This window comes from Limanda limanda, chromosome 21 (genome assembly GCF_963576545.1).
Source record: "Limanda limanda chromosome 21, fLimLim1.1, whole genome shotgun sequence".
Classification (NCBI taxonomy): domain Eukaryota; kingdom Metazoa; phylum Chordata; class Actinopteri; order Pleuronectiformes; family Pleuronectidae; genus Limanda; species Limanda limanda.
Window position 1 is genome coordinate 2799686 of NC_083656.1, and position 22783 is coordinate 2822468.

Genomic DNA, 22783 nt, shown 5'->3' on the forward strand with positions numbered 1-22783 from the left:
GTGTGTTCACCTCTGAATTTCACATTATGTTGTGACGTTGATTTTCCGACTTCTTTTTGTTTGTGAGCTTCGAAGTTGAAATGTGTTTAGAAACATGTTCGGAGCATTTAAACAACAGCTTGACTCGTCTTTACAGTATTTACATGATAATGGAGCAAAGAGAGGATGTGACAGTTATTTAAAAGCGTTAAATCATAAAAACTTTATTAAAAACGGTTTCAGGAGTTTGAACAAAGTTTGCAAACGACAAAAAGTAACAAGTTTACATTGGAAACTTCAGAGCTGATTGACGTCGGAATCTCAATCCCCAAAGTTTCGCAGATAAATTATCACTTGTTTTAGTGTTTTTATTTTATTGTGTGTCTGTTACATGTTCAGCAAAAACTACAAAAGTGTGTGTGTGTGTGTGTGTGTGTGTGTGGTGTTGAAATCAGACTCAAGCCTGTCAGTTTTGAACAGAGCTTTGTGAGATGTTGTTGTGTTTTTATCTTTCCTGCTGCACCAGCTTCCTGATTCCTGCTCCTGTGTGTGTGTGTGTGTGTGTGTGTGTGTGTGTGTGTGTGTGTGTGTGTGTGTCACTGCCCCCAGATGAAGGAGGAAATCCCTGAAAAGCGTTTTTACAGATTCTGGGGAGGAGCAGGAAACTGGGCCGTGCAGGAGATTCTATCGGGTGTTCATGTGGGCGGAGCCTCGAGGAGGAATCATCCGTAATGATGGAAACATACGAAACGACTCCTTCTGTACTAATCTACTTTTAATCTGTTTGTATACCATCAAGCTCATCGCTTCCTTCTGAAGAAAAACAGCTGACTCACGTTTAATTTAATCTTTAAATAATGCTCGGCAACTTTTGCAGCTTTTAGAAAACATCACTGAATCTGTTGAGTGTTTTCAGTGACAGATTAATAAACGTTTGGTGAGTGAATTTCCTCAAATTTGTTTCAAACGGATGAAGTGGTTATAATTTGTTGGTGAAAGGTCAAAGGTCACAGTGACCTCACAAAACATGTCTCAAATCTGCCTTTAGGGAATCGTCAGGTTTTGACCAGGTGTCGCTTCGATCAATTAGATTTAGATTTAGTTTTTCTCTTCACATGTACGGTCAGGGTTCGATTCCCCTCCCGGCCACATCCTCTGTCGGCCTGTTTATCTCTCAGGGACATCACACACACACACTCACACAGACACACACAGACACACACACACACACCGAGCAGAGGAGGGCTGGGCTTCTTCCTCATGAACCCTCTCTGCTCGGAGTCGACACCTCAGGTCACACTCCGGCCTCCCAGGTTCCCCCCCGCCGTCCACCATGATCCTCTACCTGCTCCTTCCTCTTCTGATCGCAGGTACGAGCCTGAATTCACCTTTTCATTTACAAGTTTAAACATTGGTTTGAGTTGAACTCTTCTTTTGGGATTTCCTGTTGTTTTTGTCTTTTGTTTCCTGAATGTTTCCACGAGCGTCCATTGTTCTCCGAGTCGTGGATCCGATGGAAAGGAAAAACTCAGACGGGACATTTCAGAGACGGGAGAGAAAGTCTCTTTTCAAATGTGTTGGAATCTGTGTTCGCAGGCGTTAAATCACAAAGTGCCAACGTGACGGTGGAAGAGCGGAGCGGAGCCGAGAGGAATCAAACCTTCGGTGTCTCAACCAACGGTAAAACGTCTCATTTTTCATCTCTCGTCTACAACTTATCATCATTCTCTGTTAATTCATCTCATTAACTCTCAGTTATTCGATCTATTAAATGTCAGATGATGTTAAATGTTGATGCTTCTGTTCGTTGAAACAAGATTTGAATCCGTCGTCATTAAAGAAAACGTTTTAGAAACAGATCCTGGAGTTTGAGCTGCTATAGCAGTAAAAAATATAATTTAATCAAATAATCATTTAACAAACTTGTTGCTTAGATGATTTTCAGTAAATCATATTAAGATTTATGGCTGCACCTAAAGATTACTTTCATTATTGATCTTCTTAGTAAAGAAGTGACATATAAGAATAATATATTAAATAGAAACGGAAATCTGTTATGTTTTGTTGTAACTATAATTTGTAAGATTTGAAAACGTTAGTAATGTTTTATGCTCATTGTGCTGAAACGTTTTTATTTTATTATTTTAAAACTTTATCAGGATTTTTGCAATTTTCTCCTTTTTGTAAAATCACATAGGATTGAATTTAAAAACCTTTTCCACGGTCGCACCGGAGGAAAAAGCTGCAGTGACATTAATTTAAAGATGTTTGACTCTGATCTTTATCTCTAAGGGATTTTCCACGACTGGTTAAAGTTGAAGGAAACAACAAAGATTAAAAATTGCACAACAGAATTCACAGATTGATGGAATTTGTGTTTTTTCGTTATGATCTCGTCATCAACGACTATTCAATTAATCCCAAAATCCGCTCAGCTCCGTCCTCGTTCATCGGTTGTTTGTACGAATTCTCTTCTTATCTGATGATAATTTATTAGTCAAACATGAATATTTGTTTTTCCTGCAGAAAATGTGACGTCCAGTTTTCCCCCAGAGGAGAGTCTCATCGAGGAGGAGCTGGAAAATAAAAACCTGACATTCATCACAGAGGAGGACGGTGAGGAAGTAGGAACTTCATCGGTTTCTTTGTGTAACTGCATGTGACACGTGTGTGTTGGTTCATGTGTGTTGTGTTTGTGCAGAGAGTTTTCAGGACCCGGGGTCTGCTCACAGACACTGTGATCACCCCCTGCTGGTAAACGCCAGTCACAGCTACTGTGGAGAAGCTTTTCACGAAGAGATGTTCAGCATCAGCTCGGAGAACTGGTGCCACCTGGAGCACATCACCAGGTACTACACGCAGATCGAAGCTAGAATTACACGCTTTTTGTTTTAACGACGTTGTTTGTTCGCTTTGTTGCCATCTTCGATTTTTTATTTTACAACTTTATTTCCTTGTTGTGCTTTAAAAACAATGTTTCACTGTTTCAATTGTCGTCCCACAAAAACAATTTCTTTAAAACCACAGAAATATGAAGCTGTAAATAGCCGAGTGTGTGTGTGAACGTCTGTAACGACTGTGGAAATGTCCGTCACCGAGTGTGAGGCGCCGGCCTCCGCCCTGCAGGGGAAACGCAGGGGTCTGATTGGCTCTTCCTTCAGCTCATTTACCCCCCCCCCCCCCACACACACACACACACACACTCCCACAGCCTCAGTCGCTGTTTATGTTCCGAGAGGAAATGGTTAAACCTCGGACGCCTCCCTCCCAGTCACAGACAGACATGTTTCACTGATGGTCCAATTTCAAAAGGGAGGAACCCAGTTTCTCACAGATACGTGAAGTGATTTTAATTTTCTCATGGATTAAAAAGAAAACTTTCTTTCTTTGGTTTTAACGTTGAGTAAAAATGAAAGCTTCTAAAACATGTAACAAATGTTTCTTCTTGTTCCAGCTAACATCAGTTTGAATTTCTTGATTCGTTATTTGTTCTTTAAAGAATGAAAAATGTTTAAGGTGACGCCGTCAGACTGCTTATTCTAATAATAATAATAATAATAATAAACCTTTATAGCACAACTCATCCATAAAATGTGCGATGAACTGCTTCACATAAAACATTAAGGATACAAGAATGAAAACAAGAAACATTGAATATTACCAGCCGACTAAGACGAGAGGTAACAAGATAAAACCGTCACCAGGTCAAATGAACTATTGGCAACACCGCCCTCATGTGGTTTCCAGTGGTACTGCTCCGTATTGTTAGTTTCGTCTTTATTTCGGAATCGAACTCTGAGCAGAAACAAGCCTTGAAGTTCTGACTGCTTGTTGTCAGATTAATGATCAAAAACTCAACAACATTAAGTTCACAATGATACAAAAAACAATAAAGATTAATTAGCTGTTTGAGAGCGATGAGGATTTCTCACTTGATAACTCTTCATTTCATTGACTCGTGTTTCCTCTTCTCTTTCAGGCCGTACAGCGTACTCACGCGGTGCCTGGAGCTGCTGTCAAACTATTGCGGCTGCTTTTATCCAAACCAGGACACGCAAGACTTCTTCATCTCCATCCACGACCAGTACTTCCACAACTGCAGCAACGAGGAGCTGGTGTTCGAGGAGGCGCCGCACTGGCTGGTGATGGTGCTCACGCTCATCCCCGTCAGCATCATCCCCCTGCTCGTCTACCTGGTGGTGTGGAAGAGCAAAGTCCAGGAGTGAGACGCTTTCACCTCCACCTCACTGAGAATCTGCTGTGAGTTTGAAACCTGGTTAAATAAACAGTTAATCTTTTAAAAGTCTGGAAGATGTTTTGGTCCCGTGAGACGTGACGCTGTGCACGGAGGCGCTGGCGTGTTGAAACAGGAAACAGGATATAAAGTATATATGTGTTGGAGCTTTGAGATTTTCCATCGGTCCATTACTGCAGTTTATACAGATACTGCAGGTGTGAGTGAAATACACTGAAATATAGTGAAAAACTGTGTTTAAAATAGAAATAAAGCCTAGAATATGTTATAAACAGTGTTGATTCCATGATATATACAGAAGTACATACAGAAACTGAATATATGTTTGAAGTATAAGGTTTTATAAAGGTTATGTGTTGGAAACCCTCTCGTAATGATCTTCTTGTGATTCAGTTTAAAGTTTATTGCTTCGTCCGCTCTTATTTTAAATTTTCGATATTTTATCAGGCACCAGAATGACTCATCAGAATTTCACGCTTTAAAAAAACTATATTCACACGTCTAGAATCTGTGATCTGAGAGGACACAGTGTGAGATATCTAAGAAAATCTGAGGTTCCTGGTATTACTGTGCAGACGAGTGTGTGTGTGTGTGTGTGTGTGTGTGTGTGTGTGTGTGTGTGTGTGTGTGTGTGTGTCTGCTGTCTGTGCTTTTGGACGTTGCAGCTCAGTTTCAGGTTTAGTCTGAATATAATTCAGAGGAGAGTCCTCACAAGTGTAGAAACACACGCTGACCCCCTGAAGATAAAAGCCTCCGTGATAATGTTGCTTCCTGCTGAGTCGTAAACAGGCGATGAAGATAAAGAGGAAGAGGAACCATTAGCACAGAGTGTCGCTGCTGGTCCTCTGTATGCAGCACACACACACACACACACACACACACACACACACACACACACACACACACACACACACACACGCACACACACACAACTTTCTGTGATGTCCCTCAGCAGATTGAAAGTTGCTTAAAAGTCCTTTAAATTCTGTTTGGACATATTTCTCAAACTATAAAGATTCATATAAACTATTGTATCTACCCTGAATCCACATTCCCAGCTGTGTAACCTCCCATGAAACCACATTTAAATTCCCTACAGATCCAGATTTTTATTTGGATTTTCACAAAGCTACACACACTCATAAATATCAGTACTGTAAATCAGGTATAAAAACCAAGCAAACAAAGAACTTCCTTCCTCACGATTTTAAAGAAAGTTTAAAAAAAATCCAGGATCTGTAGTTTTTTGACTTTTAAGTTTTGTTAAAATCTGTACTGAAGATTTTGCATCAACCTACTGACAAGCTCACAAACCAATAATACAAATAATGACTTTCATAACAAAGCACTTCTCAAAACAAAATTACAGAGTAAAAGCCCATAGTAAAAGTGTAAAAGAATAAAAAGCCTTAACATTTCACCCATTACAATTATAAAAACTAGATTACATCATTCATGAAGGTAAAAGTCACCATATAATGTTTCATAAACGTTACATATTTGATTTCCCACAATAAGCTGGGTTGAATTTGAACGTTTCAGCAGATTGAAGCTGTTCTTCTCACACACAAGTTTCCTGCAGCTCCTCGGGACCGAAACTCCTGCAGAGACGAGCATTGTGTCTCTTATCTGCGCCTGTTGACACCAGATGTCCTGCTGATAGCTGCATGTTTGACATTTTACTGTATCGCACAATCACCATAAAGTGTGATAAACACAGGCAGCGTCTTGTGTCGGCTCCTCCTGATGTTTGTATCTGTGACTCAAAGCTTCGTGTGGTTTTATTCTCATCCCTGAAGACGGGTAAACACTTCCTGGCCATAAGTATGTGGACGGCCAAACATTAGAATATGTGAGTGTTTCAGCTCATTTCAAACGGGTACATTAATTTCCCTATGGAGCTGGTTTATTTCATGTGGAATTTGTAAACAGATGAACACACAGTCAGTAATTTAGATCCTGTTTCTTGTTCTGTCGCGTTTGATCAGATCAGCCAGAGACTTGCTGGTTTTATTTGATGCATTGGTAAAGTGCGGTGGCCGAGGGAACTCCACTCTCTGCCAATGAAGGGAAACACATGCAAATAGAAAAAGACACATGCAAATTAAGAACACAACTTCGTCAGTTACACAAGACATGAGCTGCAACAAGTCACAACACATGCAAATACAGCAACACGCTGCAAACAGGGAAAACGACATCGGTAATGTTTTCAGGGATTCTATGTAACTCACATCTGCCACCTACTGATTCTTATTCAGTAAAATAAACTGCAGGGTTTGTGATGTTTCTTTTTTATTTAAAATTTAAATTTACAGTCTTGTTTATTACATTTGTCTGAAGTGTTAAAAGTTCAGCAGCAGCAAACATCAAACAAATGATTAATGGTGTGAGTAGGAAATCAGTGGAGCTGTTAAAAGACCAAACACAGACACACAATCCCAGCATCAGGGACCATTGTTCCCAGTCAGATAAGGTGACATCAAATAGAAGAGGCCGTTATTACAGATCCGTCTGCAGAGGTTTGAGGTGAAGCAGCAGAAGAAGAGAAGGTTTGATTCTTCAGCTGCAGACACGGAGTCCGTCAGTCGTCTGGAGACAAGCTGAGGTTCAGGAGGACGATCGGGGATCAAGCAAGTTCTGATCTACAGGAGAAACCTCATCCAGGTTCTGATTCTGATTCTGATCTAGGTGAGTCCGGGTCCGAGCTGTCGGAGCTTCAGCTGCACGTTGTGTGTTTGTGTTTAGTCAGAGAAGGAAAAGCAGTCGAGGGGGAAACGTTCTGAGACAGTGGGAAATAGAAAGGAAGAGAAATCAAGTAAAGCCGCTTTTACATTTTAAATATGTGCCACAAAATCCACTTTACATTGTTGAAACAAGAGTAAAACATCTGAATTTAAACAACATGAAATAATAAATCAGTCAACACATTTAATGCACTTAGATTAAGAAAGGCTTTTTATAAGAAGTGATTTAAAAGACGCCAGATCTTCGTTAGCAGTTTATTTTAAATTAAACTTATTCACCATTAACTAGCTGCAGGTTATTATTAATATTAGCACTTTATTATGTATATATATAAATAAATAGTAAATATATGTTATAATTGTACAACGGTTTCTTTACTGCTGATCAATACACAGGATTCTGATGATAAACGCACAATACAACATTAATAGAAGCTTCATGACGACTAATACAGAGTCAGGGTTCTTCCAATATGTGGTTAATATTATTGTGATTAAATATAAAGTGTTAACAAATGTTTTTTTAAAGTATCAGAAATACTCTTCAGAAGAGAACTGTATTATCCTGCAGTGGAGAAGCATTAGATTTAACTACTGAGTTTAAGGTTTCTTAATTAAATACAGTTTTATTAAAGGATTCTAAAAACGGATTCTTGAACACGTATGGAGAATTTTCATTCATTTTCAATCTATTAATTTACTAAATATGAGGATTTTATATATGTGTTTGTTTAACAATGCACCAAACAGGATTTTATAAGATGATCATATTTATATTATTTATTGTACATGTTCATCTGCAGCTGCAGGTCTGGAGGAAAAAGTTCAACAATTCTTGCTCAAATGTGATAAAGTATAAGAAGTTTAAGAATAAAAGTACATCTTAAAGAAATGCTTCCTGGTGTGTGTGTTTGTTTGTGTGTGTGTGTGTGTGTGTGTGTGTGTGTGTGTGTGTGTGTGTGTGTGTGTGTGAATCAGAACGTGTGAGACGCTGCTCAAGAAAAGAGTGTGATTCTCTTTTGTGATTCACAACAAGAAAACCCCAGAAGCCTTTTTTTACCTCGACACCTCGAACACAAAGGACCTTTTTAAACCGTTTGTATTTTAAAGTCCTGCTGTTATCAGAGTTGTGTAAGAGGCAGATCTGCTCTGTGTGTTTATTCTGCTGCTCCACGTCTGCTCAGGTACGATGGTCGGTCACCAGTTGTTTACGAGGATCAACAACACGACGGCCCGAGGAGACACCGCCGTCCCGGCAGCCAAGCAGGAGCAGGACATGTGTGAGTGGATATGAACTCAGGAGTTATAATAAGAAGTGTTTTCTGTTTAATGTTTCTATAATTTAGGATTTAATCCCTAAAAAACATTTCAACTTGTTTCCAGTTCAGCATCTTTGAAGAACTTTATTAAAATGAGCGTTAACAGTAATTCACAGGATATAGATTCAGGCGTCAGGTTTCAATGAAAAAATGACAGAGGAAAACAGCATAAAGTGGGATTATTAGAAGAAATGAGAAATAAAATGATACACAAGCTACTGAAGTTTGGGGGGAAATGGTTAAAAAAACCTTGTTCTTGTAGAAATAGAGAGATTTGAAACATCTTGAAGATTTGCTTACCTGTAGAATAATAACAAACTTTTTAAATATTTCACCCGTCATGGTTTGAAATTCAGCTCAAGGTGCTTCACATGAAAAAAGGTTCAAACAGAACAGAAGCTTAAAAACAGATGATGAAGGTTGTTAACACAATAAAATCTAACGTTATTTTTAGACTGTGATAAAAGACGATAAATCACAGATATTTTTGTATATTAATCTGTATTTTGTGTGTTTCAGCTTCACGTTTCCTCTGCAGCAGAACCAAAGGGACGTGTCATCGCCTCTGTTCGGTTGTCGTCCTCTCGACGCTGTGTGTGTTGCTGCTCGTCGCCTGCGCTGCTCTGGCCGTCCTGTGTAAGTATTCATGTTCTGTTAGTTCCTGGTGGGTTTAAAGGTGCAGCGTGTGGGATCTAGTGACATCTAGTGGTGAAGTGTCAAGTTGCAGCTGAAGACCCCTCACCTCTGGTTTTTAATCTTTCAGATAATCACCAAACAAACAGGAAGTCAGAGAAGCTCTTCAGCCACCAGACCCTGAGCGACCGACACAGTTCTCTCACCAAAGAAAACCACAAACTCAAAAGAGACAATGAAATCTTAAAGCAGCAAAACTCTCGTCTGGACGAACGGAACAAACTCGTCAACAGGACGACGGCCGAGCTCGAGGCCACAAATCTGGCTTTGAGTTGGAAAAGCAGCGAGTTGACAGAGAGAGTCGTGAATCTTACGTCCACGAACACGCAGCTGACGCAAGCACACGAACAACTGGGTCAATACTCATCGGAGCAGGAGGAGCAGAGGCTGAACATGTCTCAGTCCATCGAGCTCCTGGTCAGTTCCAACACTCGCCTGCAGGAGGAGACGCGACGCCTGTCCGAGACGAGCGACCTCCTGAGCGACGAGGTGATCCGGGTGAAGGGAGAGAATCAGGAGCTCCTGGAAATCAACCACAGGTTTCAGGGAGAAATTCAGAATCAGACCGAGGTGATTGGAGCTTTTTCAAAGGACGACCTGGAGAAGCTTCAGGAGAAAGTAACGCAACTTCAGGAACAAAACCAGAACCTGAGCGCGGCGCTGGTGAGGGAGCAGCAGGGGGCGGCGGAGCGGGAGGGGCGCAGGACCACGGAGCTCCAGCAGATGGCGGCGGAGATGCAGTCATCGATCGAGGCCTATCGCTCTCTGGACCTCCACTGCCCCGTGGTCAACCAGAAGACCAGAGGTACGTCCGAGCTTCTCAGTGTTCACAGAAGTTTATCTGCCTTGAGGGTCACAGCGACCTTGACCCTTGACCCCAAAAATAAAAACTGAACTCTCACTTTCTTCATCTTATTTTCCACAGAGCGAATTTGCAAAAACTGTCCCGACAGCTGGAAACAGTTTGAGTCAAAGTGTTATTACTTCTCCTCTCGCACGCTGAGCTGGAGCGCCAGCAAGTCCTGGTGCCGGACACAAGGGGGCGACCTGCTCGTCGTCAACAGTGAACAAGAACAGGTGGGGGAGAGAAAGAAGACCGCATGTTTCAGTGTATTCATTTTCATAAATAAAGATAATTATATTATATGTGTATAATCTGAAATCTTCTCATTTTATTCTGTTTTTCAGAAGTTTGTTTTCCGCAGCGGTCGGACTTCGGATCCGTCCGGCACCAGACTGTGGATCGGCCTGAGTGATGAAGAGGAGGAGGGCGACTGGCGCTGGGTGGACGGCAGCCGAGTGTCTCCAGACGAACAGTGAGTCACAACGCTGGATTCAAACCTGATAAATTCTATATAGAATCTGTTAATATCTAAAAGAATCAGTTCTTATTTTGAGTCTTTTCAACTTTACTTTCTCCTTTAAAAAGCAAGTTTGTAATTGTTAATCTAAATATTTATTTATTGTCAGTTAGGGTTTCTCCTGGTCTGTTTCAACACTGTAAAATATGACATTATGTTTATTATATTATTTTATACACTATAACGTTTTATCAGTCAGAAATCAGTCAGAAATCACTTTAAAGCTCCGCACAAAATATCTCGAGATCGCAAATGGCTTTTAAATGATTAAACTAAAAATACTTTCTAAAATGCCTGAATGTATTTCAAGTACTAAATTAAATTAAATTAATTACTATTATTTTCACTCTGATTAGTACACTGTTAAAAACTACAAATGAAGAAACAAACGTTTTCTAGGCAAATGACTCGATACAGTCTCTTAAAAGAAACTTTGAAAGTTGAACTGAACGGTATTTTTCCTGGACAGTAACTTGTGAGAGTCAGTTACAGTTTCTCCGTGATAATGACTCAGCGGCTCCCCCTGCAGGTACTGGCTGAGCAGACCGGGAGTGGGGGCGGAGCCTGACGACTGGAAGCTGGACGACCCGCTGGGAGAAGACTGTGGTCACATCGACACGTCGGAACACGCCCTCTCGTCCTGGATGGACGCTTCCTGTAAGATCGCTCACAGGTGGATCTGTGAGAAGAACTTTTAGCTCATCCACCAACATTATTATTTCTCATTTCATGTATTTCTCTGTATACGGGAGAAAATTGTAGGAAAGTATCTGTGATAGTAAGTGTACTCTCTTACTTTTTTATTTTCATTTAGTACAAAATTATACAAACGATTTTTCATTATTCAAGTGATAATAACAAACAAATTGAATTGATTTTGAAATGTTGATACCTATTTTTTTTTTTTAATGGAAAAATATTTATCCATCGACCTTTTACAATTTCAGAAATTCAGCTTATTCACACTTTTATTCACAGCTTCATCTTGTGTTATTTTAATGTATTAAAATCATCGACTGTAAATAAAGATGGACGACATGACAACTCCCCAGAAGTGAAGCCAAATCATTTTGATCGCCCTCTGGTGGCTAACTGCATGTTAGCAGATGGTTTCTTTCGTATTAGTTCCTCTCCCACTGATGTATGTTCATGTGTTCGTGTTTCTGATGAGTTTGATTTTGTTATTTGATGCGATAAATGTCGTGCTTGACAGCCCCACAGACTGACTTGTGATTGGTCGAGCGTGTGAGTCAGCGGAACCTTGATGCCACGCCTCCCTACCACGATCACTTCTGCACAGACTTATAATTTAGCTTCATTTTGTCCATCGGGAGGAGGTGGAGACGTGTCGTCCATCTTAGACACATCTAATCACAGTCTGTGGCAAAGATTAATTATTTGAAGGGTCAGGCTGCTCTCATTATATATTTTCTTTACGGTTATTAAATCCCATGTGCAGACCGGATCTCTAAGACCATTCAGTTTCTTTTCAGATGAGGATCAGCACTTATCTAAAATCATCAGTTAACTGTTGGCTGCTTGGGGTAAAGTATATAAAAGCTTTATCCTTTGAAATAGTTGACGTCTGTTACTATTCCTGCTTGGGTTTCCTCCTCCTGCAAAGCCGACAGCACAGGAAACGAATCGCTCCCACGACAGCGGCCGTCAGCAGCAACAGAAATGCTAACAAAACGCAAATAACATCCACAGAATGATAAGCGTACCAGGGCATCTTGTAGGACTCGGTGCGTAGATGTGAAGCACCTCCGTGCCTCATGACAAACTCGATCCAGAACAGAGCAGTTTCCAGCGGACTCATGGGTGTGTCCCGATGAAGGGCGGAGAGACGCTTCATGTTGTTCCTGTACGAGGGATCGTGAAGAACGTCCTGTAACGTTTCCAGAAAGTTCTGCTGCGTGATTGTGTTCGTATCGACCACCTTGGCTGCACCTCGAGTTTCCAACCTCAAAATGTTCTCATGCTGGTCAAACAGAAGAGGAATGCCAATAATCGGAACGCCGTGGTACATGGCCTCGTAGATCCCGTTCGTTCCTCCGTGGGCCACGAAGGCTCGAACCTTCGGGTGTCCCAGGAGGTCGTTCTGGGGCAACCATTTCATCAGAAGGGTATTGTTCCCCAGATTCTTTGGGGTCTCTCCGACATGCCTCCATATGACCTTCTGAGGAAGTTGGGCGAAGGCAGCAGCGATTGCAGAGGTGATCTCCACAGGCAGGGCTTTGACCAGGGTGCCCAGAGACATCAGGACCACGCCATGCTCTCCTGAGCTCTGGACAAACTCCTCCAGCTCTGCTGATAGAGGCTTAGATGGTTTACACTGAAAACCACCAATGTAGGCGATGTTGGGCATGGTGGGTCGGGGGAATTCAAGGACAAAGTCAATCCTCATGAGCCAGATGTCTGCTCCCTGTAGCAGATGATAAAAGTTAACATCTGGACCAAAGTACCTGTCCACCAGTCTGTCATAGTGAGGACTCACGATCAGCGTGTCGATGCCCATGTTCAGGACACCGATGAGAAGGTTTTTCACTCTTTGCACAAACGTCATCTTGTCCGACACAGCGTGACCTGAAACTGGGACGTAGGATGTTGGTGATGGAGCGACCACGAAATGCCCTTCTCCACTGGTGCACCATCGCACGTTGTAAACAGTCGGCAGCTTGAGCTCATGAGCCACCAGAACCCCGACAGGCAGACCTGGGTCCAGCAGCACCACGTCAAACTGAGTATCGCGGAGACTCTGCATTAAAGCCTTATTCTCAAACATTTCTACCACCATCTGGCTGGCCTGTTGGTGAAGTCCCGACAGCTTGCTGAGCATTTCCCAGTAAAACTTCCCAAATGCAAATAGAGTCGGCCCCTCTTTCTTGATGGACAAAATCTTGCTCAGGAGTTCGGAAAAGAATTCCTGGTCCTCCAAGCCCATGGCCTCCGGCAGCTTGACGGAGATGGAGCGGTAATGTGGTGCACTCTCCTTGATGTACCAGCTGGTGGTGGAGCGGACCACGGTGACCTCGTGACCTCGAGCGTGGAGGCTCTGGAGCATCAGGTCCATGTTGACCCAGTGGCTGCCGTCCACCGGGAACACCAGGACCTTTCCCCCGAGGACGCCGGGACTCGGCAGGACGGACACGCTCGCCACCAGCAGGAGAAGAGAAAGTCCTGGGATGCTCTCCATGACTGAACCCTGAGGAGAAGAAATATAAACTTTATCATAAATAACTACAAATCCAAAGCAAAACAAAAATCAGCCAAATATTCAGATACCAACACTTTTTATTTCTATTCAGGGTTTTGAACAGTTGGTTGAACTAAACCAAACAAGGACCTTTGACTCTTAGATGTCGTGATGGTGAAACTATTGATTGATTAATCATAAATCATTCATTTGTTTGTGCAAAAGGTTACAGCGCGACCAAAAAGCCTCTTGAGTTTTTCTTACTTCAATCAAAATACAGTTCCACGCTTTAGACTTCATCTCCTATATTGTGTCTGTGGCCTGGATTTGCACATTAAACCAGGAGAAGGTTGCTCCTGAACTGTTTCTCCAGCTGTAGGTGCTCACTGGTCTCTTATCTCCTCATCCAGCAGCAGAGACTCACTAACAGGCTACACAACAGAGCAGAGTTCACACAGTAAACACACAACGCTGTCGGTCTCTGCATGTTTGCTGTCGAGGAAACGGGGAGAGGAATCCGACTGCACGCCCCTCTGCCCAGAGACCAGCAACGTCCATGAATCAAGAACTGCTGATATCCAGCTACTTTCAGAGTGTGCATGACAGAGTGTGTAGTTTTTGTTAAACTCTGCAACTGAGTTGTTGCCATTTTGGAAGAAGTAAAAGTGTTGTTACGTACCCGAAATCCCTGAAACTGCAGAAATGAACTTTGAACCGAGAGAAGCCGAGCGTCTGTGTGGAAACAAATCCAAGCTCCGAACTCCAGACCTGATTATTGTGTTATATAAAGAGGAGAGGTTGTTCTGTGTGTGTGTGTGTGTGTGTCTGAGTGTGTGTGTGTGTGTAACAAATGGATTTCACATGTATGTGAAGTGAGGAAAGGGAAGGGGGGAGGTTTTGCAGCTGAGCCCGCCTTCTAAGCTTGCTGCATACACACAGGAATGCACACACACCAACACACACACACACACACACACACACACACACACACACACACAGCACACGCACAAACACACACACACACAGACCCGAACACACACACACACACACACACAAACACAGCACACAAACACACACACACACACACACACACACACACACTGCAGTAACCCAATATTTTCCCAAAACATTAAAAAGAACTTTCCACCAGACTCCACTTACTTGAGGAAAGACAAGTTGTAAAACCCCCTAGTGCGTGTGTGTGTGTGTTGGTGTGTGTGCATTTCTGTGTGTGTGTGCATTCCTGTGTGAATGCAATAAACTTAGAGGTGTATTTGTTTTGTTTCGCATGCTCATCTCTTCTCTAGTCAACAGCAGCCTGATCTGAACATCCTCCATGTTTACTTTTGTTATTGTGTTGCTGGATTTGTGTAGGGTAATGATTGTTGTGTAGCATTCAGCAATCCTGCCACTTGGTGGACTGCAGTAGAACTCTTCCCTGGTGTTTGGAACCTTTAACTTCCTGTCACTAGAAGCTCCAGGTACTTTGGTCAAAAATACATGAATCCACACACATGCAGTTTATTCCACAGGGTTCGTTTACTTTTGAGGAAGAAGATCAGAAGTTAAAAGTACTTTTCTTTCCATAGAGAGGAAAACGAAAACACAATCATTCTTAGAATGGAAAACGAAAACGCTATCAGTTGGACTTCCTCCTTGTAAAAACAGCTGAACATTAACTAAAGTTCAAACCACTTCTGCTTTCACTTCACGTGTGAGAGACGAGGAAACCACGGAGTTGATTCCCTGTCCACTCAGTGTGTCTCTGGACGATCAGGATGTCTGGTCTGGTCTCTCTGGTCGTGGTCGTCCTGCTCTCCTGGGGGACGTGGCGCCCGGCTGCAGCTGATGTTGGTGACTTTGCTCCGTGCCTGCAGTTCTTCTACAGGTCGTGGCCTCCTAAAGGTCTGCTGGGGACCCCCATCTGCCAGCGCTTCCTCAACCAGTACCGCTTTGCCTCCTTGTACAGCCGAGCACGCCGCTCCCCCTGGTTCTCCGGATATCTGTACACGCTCCCGGCCGGGAAGAGGCCCGCAGCTTTCTGGAAGTTTGAGCGACAGGTGAGGATGTTTAAATACTGAGTCTGGTTGTTGTTGACGTCCTTGAGAGAGAATCGGTTCCATGTGATAAAACCATGTGTTTGCTGTCAGATGTATTATTTGTCTGTGTGATTCTACAAGACAAAAACCACAGAGTATTGATTTTGACTCGTTGTGTAGATGCTTATGTTCCAGTTTGGTAAATGTTACAGATCCATGTGTTTCACTCTGAGCAGTAACACAACAGATAGTGAAATGAGGAAATGCTTCACATTGTGAACACATTGGGGAACTGTTTTTATTCATTCAGCATGGTACAAGAACATGTAGTGAATGTTTTCTGTTACATAACCCCAAAAAATCCTTTAAACACAATAACCATGTCAATAAAATGATAAATTACATTGTTGTTATCAGTGATTATCAGTTATAGGTGTTAATTTGTCCTGTAACGTCTGTAATCTAACTATGAAACTAATCATGGGGCCCCAAGCAAATTTTCCAGGTGATCCCTTCAGGTTAAACTTCATTTCTCTAATTTCAGAGGGCCAAAAGATTCTTATTGTTAATAAAGATGCAACAATATCCTGTTACTGTTAAAAGCTGTGAGGCCAAACCCAGATGATTTCAAAGTGGGATGCAGATGCCCTACATTTGCATAATCCACGCCCAGCAGCTGGTCTGACACGCCCCCTCACAAAGCCAGGTTATCAGGAGGGGGGGGGGGGTCTTAAAGAGACAGGAGCTAAAACCAAGTGTTTGAGACAGAGGCTGAAGAGAGGAGCTGCAGCGATGGACAGTCTGAGGAGTTGAGATTATCGATCTGATGATGAGAAGTGTCACCATGAGGCTGACGTTAGTGGTTGTTTGTAAAGTTTCTCACAACAATTAGTTTGATTCGTATATAAAAGTGTTCAGGATGAAAATCAATCAACTTTGACTTTTCATCCAACACCGTCTGATATTCGGCTCCATTTCATTTCCTCCATGTTCTGTAGAAGCAGAGTCAGTTTCCCTCTGATGTCTTCACTGTTTTCTTTCTCCCTCCGATGAACAGTTAGCGTACCCGGGCGCCGACGGCAACATGATCCCCTTCCCCCCCGGCCCCGTGGACCAGAACGTGGTGGAAAGCCAGGCGGTGGAGCACGACTACATCAACTCCAGCTACTCCCGGGGCCACCTGGACCCGAGCCTTCACCACCGGAGCCACGACGACCGCTCGGCCACCTTCACCCTCACCAACGTGGTTCCTCAGAAGGCGGGCTCTAACGACGGCCCCTGGCAGCTCCTGGAGATGAGGGTCAACAAAACCCTGGCGGCCTACTGCCTCGGAGACGCCTACATCGTGACCGGCGTCATCCCCTATCAGAGGGAGGAGCACTGGCTCAACAACCGTGTGGCTGTGCCGGAGTACATGTGGTCGGCCTACTGCTGCCCGAAGTTCAACAGCAGTCTTCCAGAGAGGCTGAAGGACGCCTTCCCCACGTACGCTGCCATCGGCCGCAACGACAGCAACAGCACCGAGGAGATCGTGCCCGTGAACCCGGCGGCAAAGAAACAGTTCAGAGGTTATGACGTGAGGCCGATGCCGCTGGAAACGCTGGAGCTGTATCTGAAGGAGCGGTTCGCTGCGGTCGTCAGTGTTTTCTATGAGCGCTGCTCTGGAAAGGACTAATTTCAGTTTTATTCTCGTATTTTTTTCTTTTGCAAAATGCATCTCAAAGGAAAATAAAATAAAATGAAAAGTGTGGCACGAAAGCTGCTCGAGTAAAACTAATCCAACATTGATTTTAACAAATTGTTACAGGTTCGTTTTCCTGAGAACAGACACAACAAAAGCAATATGTTTAATTATAGAAAACAGGATGTGAGCTTTATGAAACTTTATTCTTTACAGACACAAGTCATAACTGACATGGAGTAACTGACACATGCATGTAAATAAAGGCCTAAGAAATGAAAAAAGTGCCTTAGCTTAGCATAAAGCCTGAAAGTCTCTGTGCTAAGCTAACCTTACTGAGTCCTTGTTCTTTGCATTCAGGCTTTATGCTAAGCTAAGCTAACTGGCTGCTGGTTGTAGAGTTTAATTGAACAAGCAGATATGATATGAGTTGTTTTTTAAATAAATATCTAACTTTATTGCTGAGCTGCTGTGGACAAGCAACACCGACCACTTAGACATAGATAAACTAATGCTGCACCCAACACCTGTGACCAGCAGATGGCGCCCTTGTGCTTTACATGCAGCACATGAGTCTGAACGAACACCTTTTATTATCTTGTGATCAACTTCATATTGTAAATGATCTTTCTTCTTCATTTTTAAAACTAAAATCACACTATTTCCGTTTTGCATGAAGTCACCAGTGTTTTCTACTGAGGCAGAAATGATCATGAAATTAGAAATTGACTTTGTTTCAATCAAGAGCAAATAATGAAATGCACATACGACTCATTTTGATAAACCGCTTGTTCCACGGGTGTTTTCTTTGTGTTGAAATGATCAGTGAGACACATGTAACATCATCAGACTCGCTGTGGATTTATTGCATGAACAGATGGAACAGTTTCACACGTGAACAAGCGGGTTGAACATGTCTAACACAACACGCCGGTGCGTCAAACTGGAAAACCTGAATCACCAGCTCAGTGGTGTTGAGTCATCGGGGCCGAGAAGAGCTTGTCCCACACCTCCACCTTCATGATGGCTTTGCCCATCGGGGACATGGTCGCCTTGATGTCCAGACTCGCACCCTCGAAGGTGAGGCCGCTGCCGGTGCCCTCCATCCGCTTGAATCCCTCTTCTTTGTTGTAATACATCTCCTTGTACAGCGCCTCATTGACCTCTTTGCCGTGTGGAAAGATTCCCACCGCCAACCAGTTCTTGTAATAGCCGTAGTCGTAGGGCACAGAAAACATGATGGCGACCATGTCTGGTGGGGAATTTTTGCCCCGCTTAAACAGGTCGTAGGTCATCACGCCCACGGCGCCGGAGGCCTTGCCGCTGGACTTGGTGAAGTTGCAGAGTTCGGTTTTCAGCGGGCGCACGGTGGGCTGGGGGGGGCTGTGGACATGGCCGCTCTCCAAGTAAACACTTATTTTGAAGAGAGAAGAAATGAGAACAATTAGCTCATGAACATGTGCAGAGGAACAGAACATTTCTCCTCCATCTTCCCCCCCCCGGTGCTGGAGGAGTCTCCACAGAGCCGGTTACCTGGGGTCCAGGAGGCAGAAGTTGTTGGTGAGGTTGGTGATCTCGATGGTGATGTTTCTTCTGCTCGTCTGGCTGGCGGCCAAAGCCTCTGCTGATTCACTCATGGTGCTGCTGGTGAAGCTACGAGGGAGAGAGAGGGATGTGAAGATGTGAGCTGCAGGTCTGTGTTACAACATGTACACATCGCTTCTACGACAACTTCTACAACAACTTCTACAACAACTTCTACAACAACTTCTACAACAACTTCTACAACAGATTCTCCAACACAATCCAGTGAACGCTTCTCAGTAAAGCCAGCTCTGACTTACCTGTGTGTGTCTCAGGTGCTCGTCTCACTCGGGCTGTGGCAGGTTTGACGCACTAGGCTCAGACTCTTCAGTTCACTCCTGTTGGGGGACTTGGCTCCGCCCACAGAGGACACGCCTTGTGCACCACTGTCTTCACCTCAGGGATCTGGACGCAGGAATGTGCCGCTGATGGAGACGTGAACACAGGGCGTAACCAAGACTAACAACATATCTGTTTTTTCCACAGTTATTTCTCAGTTAAAAACAGGTTTGTTGAGATGGTTGCATCACACCCCCGAGTCTCTTCAGGCACCACTCCTTTTCTTTAGGTCTGTGACGGACATTTAGTCTTATTGAGGACATGGGTATTTTTGTGTTCTCTTGTGTTAATAGTCGTGCTCAAACTCTTCTACAACATTCTGTCACTTTGTGTGTGCAGAGTTTTTTATTACCAGTCTGTGGTTCAGAGTGAAGTTAGAAAACTTTGTGTTGTTTGTGTGCAGAGTTTTTCATTAACAGTCTGTGGTTCAGAGTGAAGTTAGAACACTTTGTGTTCATCCTACCTGGTTTATCTGCTCCGAGGAATTTAGAGTCAGTGTTTTTCATCAAGTTAAACTGAGTTTTCTCTATCGCTGTTCACGTGTGTGGTTTATATAAAAGGTTGAATGATTTATACAACTTTCATTCAGCTGAATTGCAACAAATCAAAAGTTGTGCTTTGACTTTGTGGACGGATTCTTAAACAGGAACTGATTCTGTGAATGTCTCATTTCATTTTCTGCTCTGTTGTGATCGATGATCAATAAAAATCAAGGACAAGAAATTGGTCAGACTGTTTTTTTTATTCATGAAAGCACCGTTACACAACAGGAGTGACACACACATTGTTGGTTATTCAGGAATATTTAGCTTCAACTGCATTTATTCGTTTTTGATGCTCTTCATCTCACAGGAGCAGAAACAGACTCATTGCCTCATACTGTCGTACAACTCAATTTTAACAATGCCCTGGTTGTCATCATTCATGCAGCCCCTCACTTCCACCTTCTCGTTGTCAGGGCAGTACTTCACGCCGCTGCCGTTGGCCTCTTGGCGCATGAAATCTGGGAACTCTTTGTTATTGTACATGTATTTGAACAGATCTTTGCCCTCCCGATCTTTGTCGAAGAAGCCGATGCCCAGGTAGTTCTTGTAGTAGGTGTAGTCGAAGGGCACGGAGAACATGATGGCCATCATCTTTACGCAGCCGCGACTTTGCATGTGGAACATCTCGTAGGTCAGGACGCCGGCGGTTCCTGTGGCCGTGTTGTCGTCCTTGATGAAGGAGCACACCTCGGTCTTGGTGGTGCGCACGGTGGGCTGGGGGGGGCTGTAGGAATAACCCATGTCCATGTAAACTCTGGAGAGATGAGCAGAATGAAGAGGAGATTATTTACTGAAGTAAAAGTACTAATGTAACATTATTCTATAAGTAAAAGTAAAACTCATCAGCTAAATTAACTTTTAAGTATCAAAAACACCAAAGTACTTGTGCAGAGAAACTGATTCCAAGAGCTGAACTTAGGTATCGTGTTAATTTCTTTTATCGGTTGAGACTCAAAATATATGAGCCCCCATACATCCTCATCCTCATCCTCATCCTCATATTCATCCTCATCCTCATCATTGACTCTTACTTTGGGTTGACCAGGCAGTAGTTGGCGCTGACGTTGGTGATCTCTACGGTGCAGGTGCGGTTGGTGGGGAGGTGGACGGAGTGAGCTTCTGCATTCTCAGGCATGGTGACGGCTGCTGGAAGGACTGAGGGACACAGGGAGACAACTTCCAGTCAACAACACAACAAACCACTTCAGACTAGAGATTTTCATCCAAGGCTTCAAGAACAATCACTGAAACACACGAGAATTAATCCATCTCAACATGAAAGTGAAGAATCTCTACAGGAATCTCAGATTAAATGTACTCACTTCACGTTGAGTGGTGCAGGAGGGAAGGCAGAGAGTCGTCTGACAGGAGGAGGCAGGTTGTGTAGAGGTAGCAGACACACACACACACCCTCAGCCACACCTCACATAGTGTGTGAGCCTCCAGGAGGAGTTTCCTCTCCTCTGCTCCAATGAGCTTCACACGTCAGGTTCATCAGGTCTGGGTTTGTCCTCCTGATCCTTGCTTGTCAAGTCGCAGGCGTTGGTGTTGAAATACCTGAACGTCTGCTGAGATTTTAAAAGCAAAGAGCAGCAGCCGCACCCGTCCCGGTGATGAGGATGATGATGATGATGACTCATTTTGGCTGATGAAGGCTAAATCCTCCAGTTCAGTGCATCTGAAAGAACAAATCACTCAGCAGGCGATAAATCTGTGGTTTCCACTTTGTGTCTCTCATGATTAGTGTGTGTTTTCATTTGATACAACAGGACTCTTTGTCTGATCCTGCTCAGCGCAATGACTGTGAATCACAGACACACACTTGTGCAGGGACACGTAAAGAGACACACAAAAGAAATGGACACAAAATAAGATGCAAAGCAAATAAAATGTGATGCAAAAAGAGATAATCACAAACAGAATCAGAATGACACAAAATAATCCAAATCAAAAAAGCTGCATCTACAAAGAGTTGCACAACAACTACAGGAACAAACAAATTAAGATGCAAAACAACAAAGAAAAAGACACAAAATAATCTGAAATAAGATGTAAAACTACAACAACTACACAAAGATGCATAACAACCTGGGAACTACAAGAAGAGACACAGACAACCACAAGGAGACAAACAGACACACCCAATGACCAACAAGGAAGTCAGACACACGCCCAGAAAAGTTATTTAATAAAGGTGACGAAGAAAAACCACAAATGGACACAACATGAACACAAACAAATGCTAAATAATCCAGAAAAGACAGATAACCACCCAAACTACAAGGGAGACGCATCGTAACAACAAAGATGCAAAAAGAGACAAATACAAACCCCTAAAGAGACAAACACCAAGTAAAATACATAAACAGCTACAAAAAGATGTAAAATAACACAGAGACACAAAGTAATCCACAAAATGCAAAACAGTTACACACACAACCACAAAAAGACAGAAACAACAACTGAAAAGTGACAAATCCGAACAACATGCAAAACAATACCAAGTTCAACGAGACGCTCAGTCACTACAGACACACAACTCCAACTACACAGACACAAGTAACAATCACAAAGACACACAAATTAAGATGCAACACATGAGGCCTCATGCAAAACAGCCTACGTTATAATGTTGCCCTTCTTTAGTTTGTACAATTCTAGCGCCCTCTTGTGGTCAAGAGGAGAAACACAAACAGACACACACACAGATGGATTTCCAGTGAAGCAGTGACTGTAGATGAAGCATCTGTGTTTAATAAATCTTTACTTTGTCAAGAAGGTGGTTAAACCAACAGTTAGATATATTCTTTTTACAGTTGAATATAGAACAAACACATTCTTCTCTCAGAACAGACCAATAGGAAACAAGCAAAAGGGATAATAAACATTTTATAATAACTCATATATGTGAGAAAGGTAGGAGCTGATTTTAAAAACACAAACTTCCTTTACAACAAAACTTTCTTTTACGTACGCTACTAAATAAACAGTAAGTCTGGAAAATAAGTTTCCTTGTGAGAAGTGTTTGACTTCAATCATCATTTA

The 22783-nt window shown here is 42.9% G+C and overlaps 7 protein-coding genes across 7 annotated transcripts in view; 3 read left to right on the forward strand and 4 right to left on the reverse strand.

Annotated features, from left to right (window-relative positions):
• The window catches only part of ccr10 (chemokine (C-C motif) receptor 10), an 11199-nt gene extending 9885 nt beyond the window's left edge, over window positions 1-1314 (reverse strand). Inside the window, exon 1 of the mRNA XM_061095351.1 lies at window positions 1246-1314. Coding sequence (XP_060951334.1) covers window positions 1246-1314 — 69 coding nt within the window. The remainder of the gene's footprint in view (window positions 1-1245) is intronic.
• Window positions 1227-4282, forward strand: LOC133027825 (receptor activity-modifying protein 3-like). The gene is made up of 5 exons (XM_061094968.1): window positions 1227-1349; window positions 1576-1659; window positions 2506-2595; window positions 2681-2828; window positions 3959-4282. Exons 1-5 carry the CDS (start codon window positions 1313-1315, stop codon window positions 4203-4205), a joined length of 606 nt encoding a protein of 201 aa, XP_060950951.1. The 5' UTR covers window positions 1227-1312; the 3' UTR covers window positions 4206-4282.
• Window positions 4283-6897: 2615 nt separating this feature from the next.
• LOC133028158 (asialoglycoprotein receptor 1-like) lies at window positions 6898-11125 on the forward strand. Its single transcript, XM_061095352.1, has 7 exons — window positions 6898-6925; window positions 8166-8261; window positions 8820-8936; window positions 9064-9798; window positions 9919-10070; window positions 10182-10309; window positions 10884-11125. Exons 2-7 carry the CDS (start codon window positions 8171-8173, stop codon window positions 11050-11052), a joined length of 1392 nt encoding a protein of 463 aa, XP_060951335.1. The 5' UTR covers window positions 6898-6925; window positions 8166-8170; the 3' UTR covers window positions 11053-11125.
• A 103-nt stretch (window positions 11126-11228) lies between these two features.
• LOC133027466 (UDP-glucuronosyltransferase 2B1-like) lies at window positions 11229-14400 on the reverse strand. The gene is made up of 2 exons (XM_061094477.1): window positions 14230-14400; window positions 11229-13559 (listed from the first exon to the last, which is right to left on the reverse strand). The coding sequence occupies exon 2, from the start codon at window positions 13548-13550 to the stop codon at window positions 11946-11948; it is 1605 nt and encodes a 534-aa protein (XP_060950460.1). The 5' UTR covers window positions 13551-13559; window positions 14230-14400; the 3' UTR covers window positions 11229-11945.
• Window positions 14401-15275: 875 nt separating this feature from the next.
• Window positions 15276-17264, forward strand: LOC133028159 (endonuclease domain-containing 1 protein-like). The gene is made up of 2 exons (XM_061095354.1): window positions 15276-15610; window positions 16647-17264. Exons 1-2 carry the CDS (start codon window positions 15329-15331, stop codon window positions 17262-17264), a joined length of 900 nt encoding a protein of 299 aa, XP_060951337.1. The 5' UTR covers window positions 15276-15328.
• Window positions 17265-18235: 971 nt separating this feature from the next.
• Window positions 18236-18907, reverse strand: LOC133028160 (DELTA-actitoxin-Afr1e-like). The gene is made up of 2 exons (XM_061095355.1): window positions 18804-18907; window positions 18236-18683 (listed from the first exon to the last, which is right to left on the reverse strand). The coding sequence occupies exons 1-2, from the start codon at window positions 18905-18907 to the stop codon at window positions 18236-18238; spliced, it is 552 nt and encodes a 183-aa protein (XP_060951338.1).
• Window positions 18908-20059: 1152 nt separating this feature from the next.
• Window positions 20060-20873, reverse strand: LOC133027371 (uncharacterized). Its single transcript, XM_061094354.1, has 2 exons — window positions 20770-20873; window positions 20060-20492 (listed from the first exon to the last, which is right to left on the reverse strand). Exons 1-2 carry the CDS (start codon window positions 20871-20873, stop codon window positions 20060-20062), a joined length of 537 nt encoding a protein of 178 aa, XP_060950337.1.
• Window positions 20874-22783: the final 1910 nt, after the last annotated feature.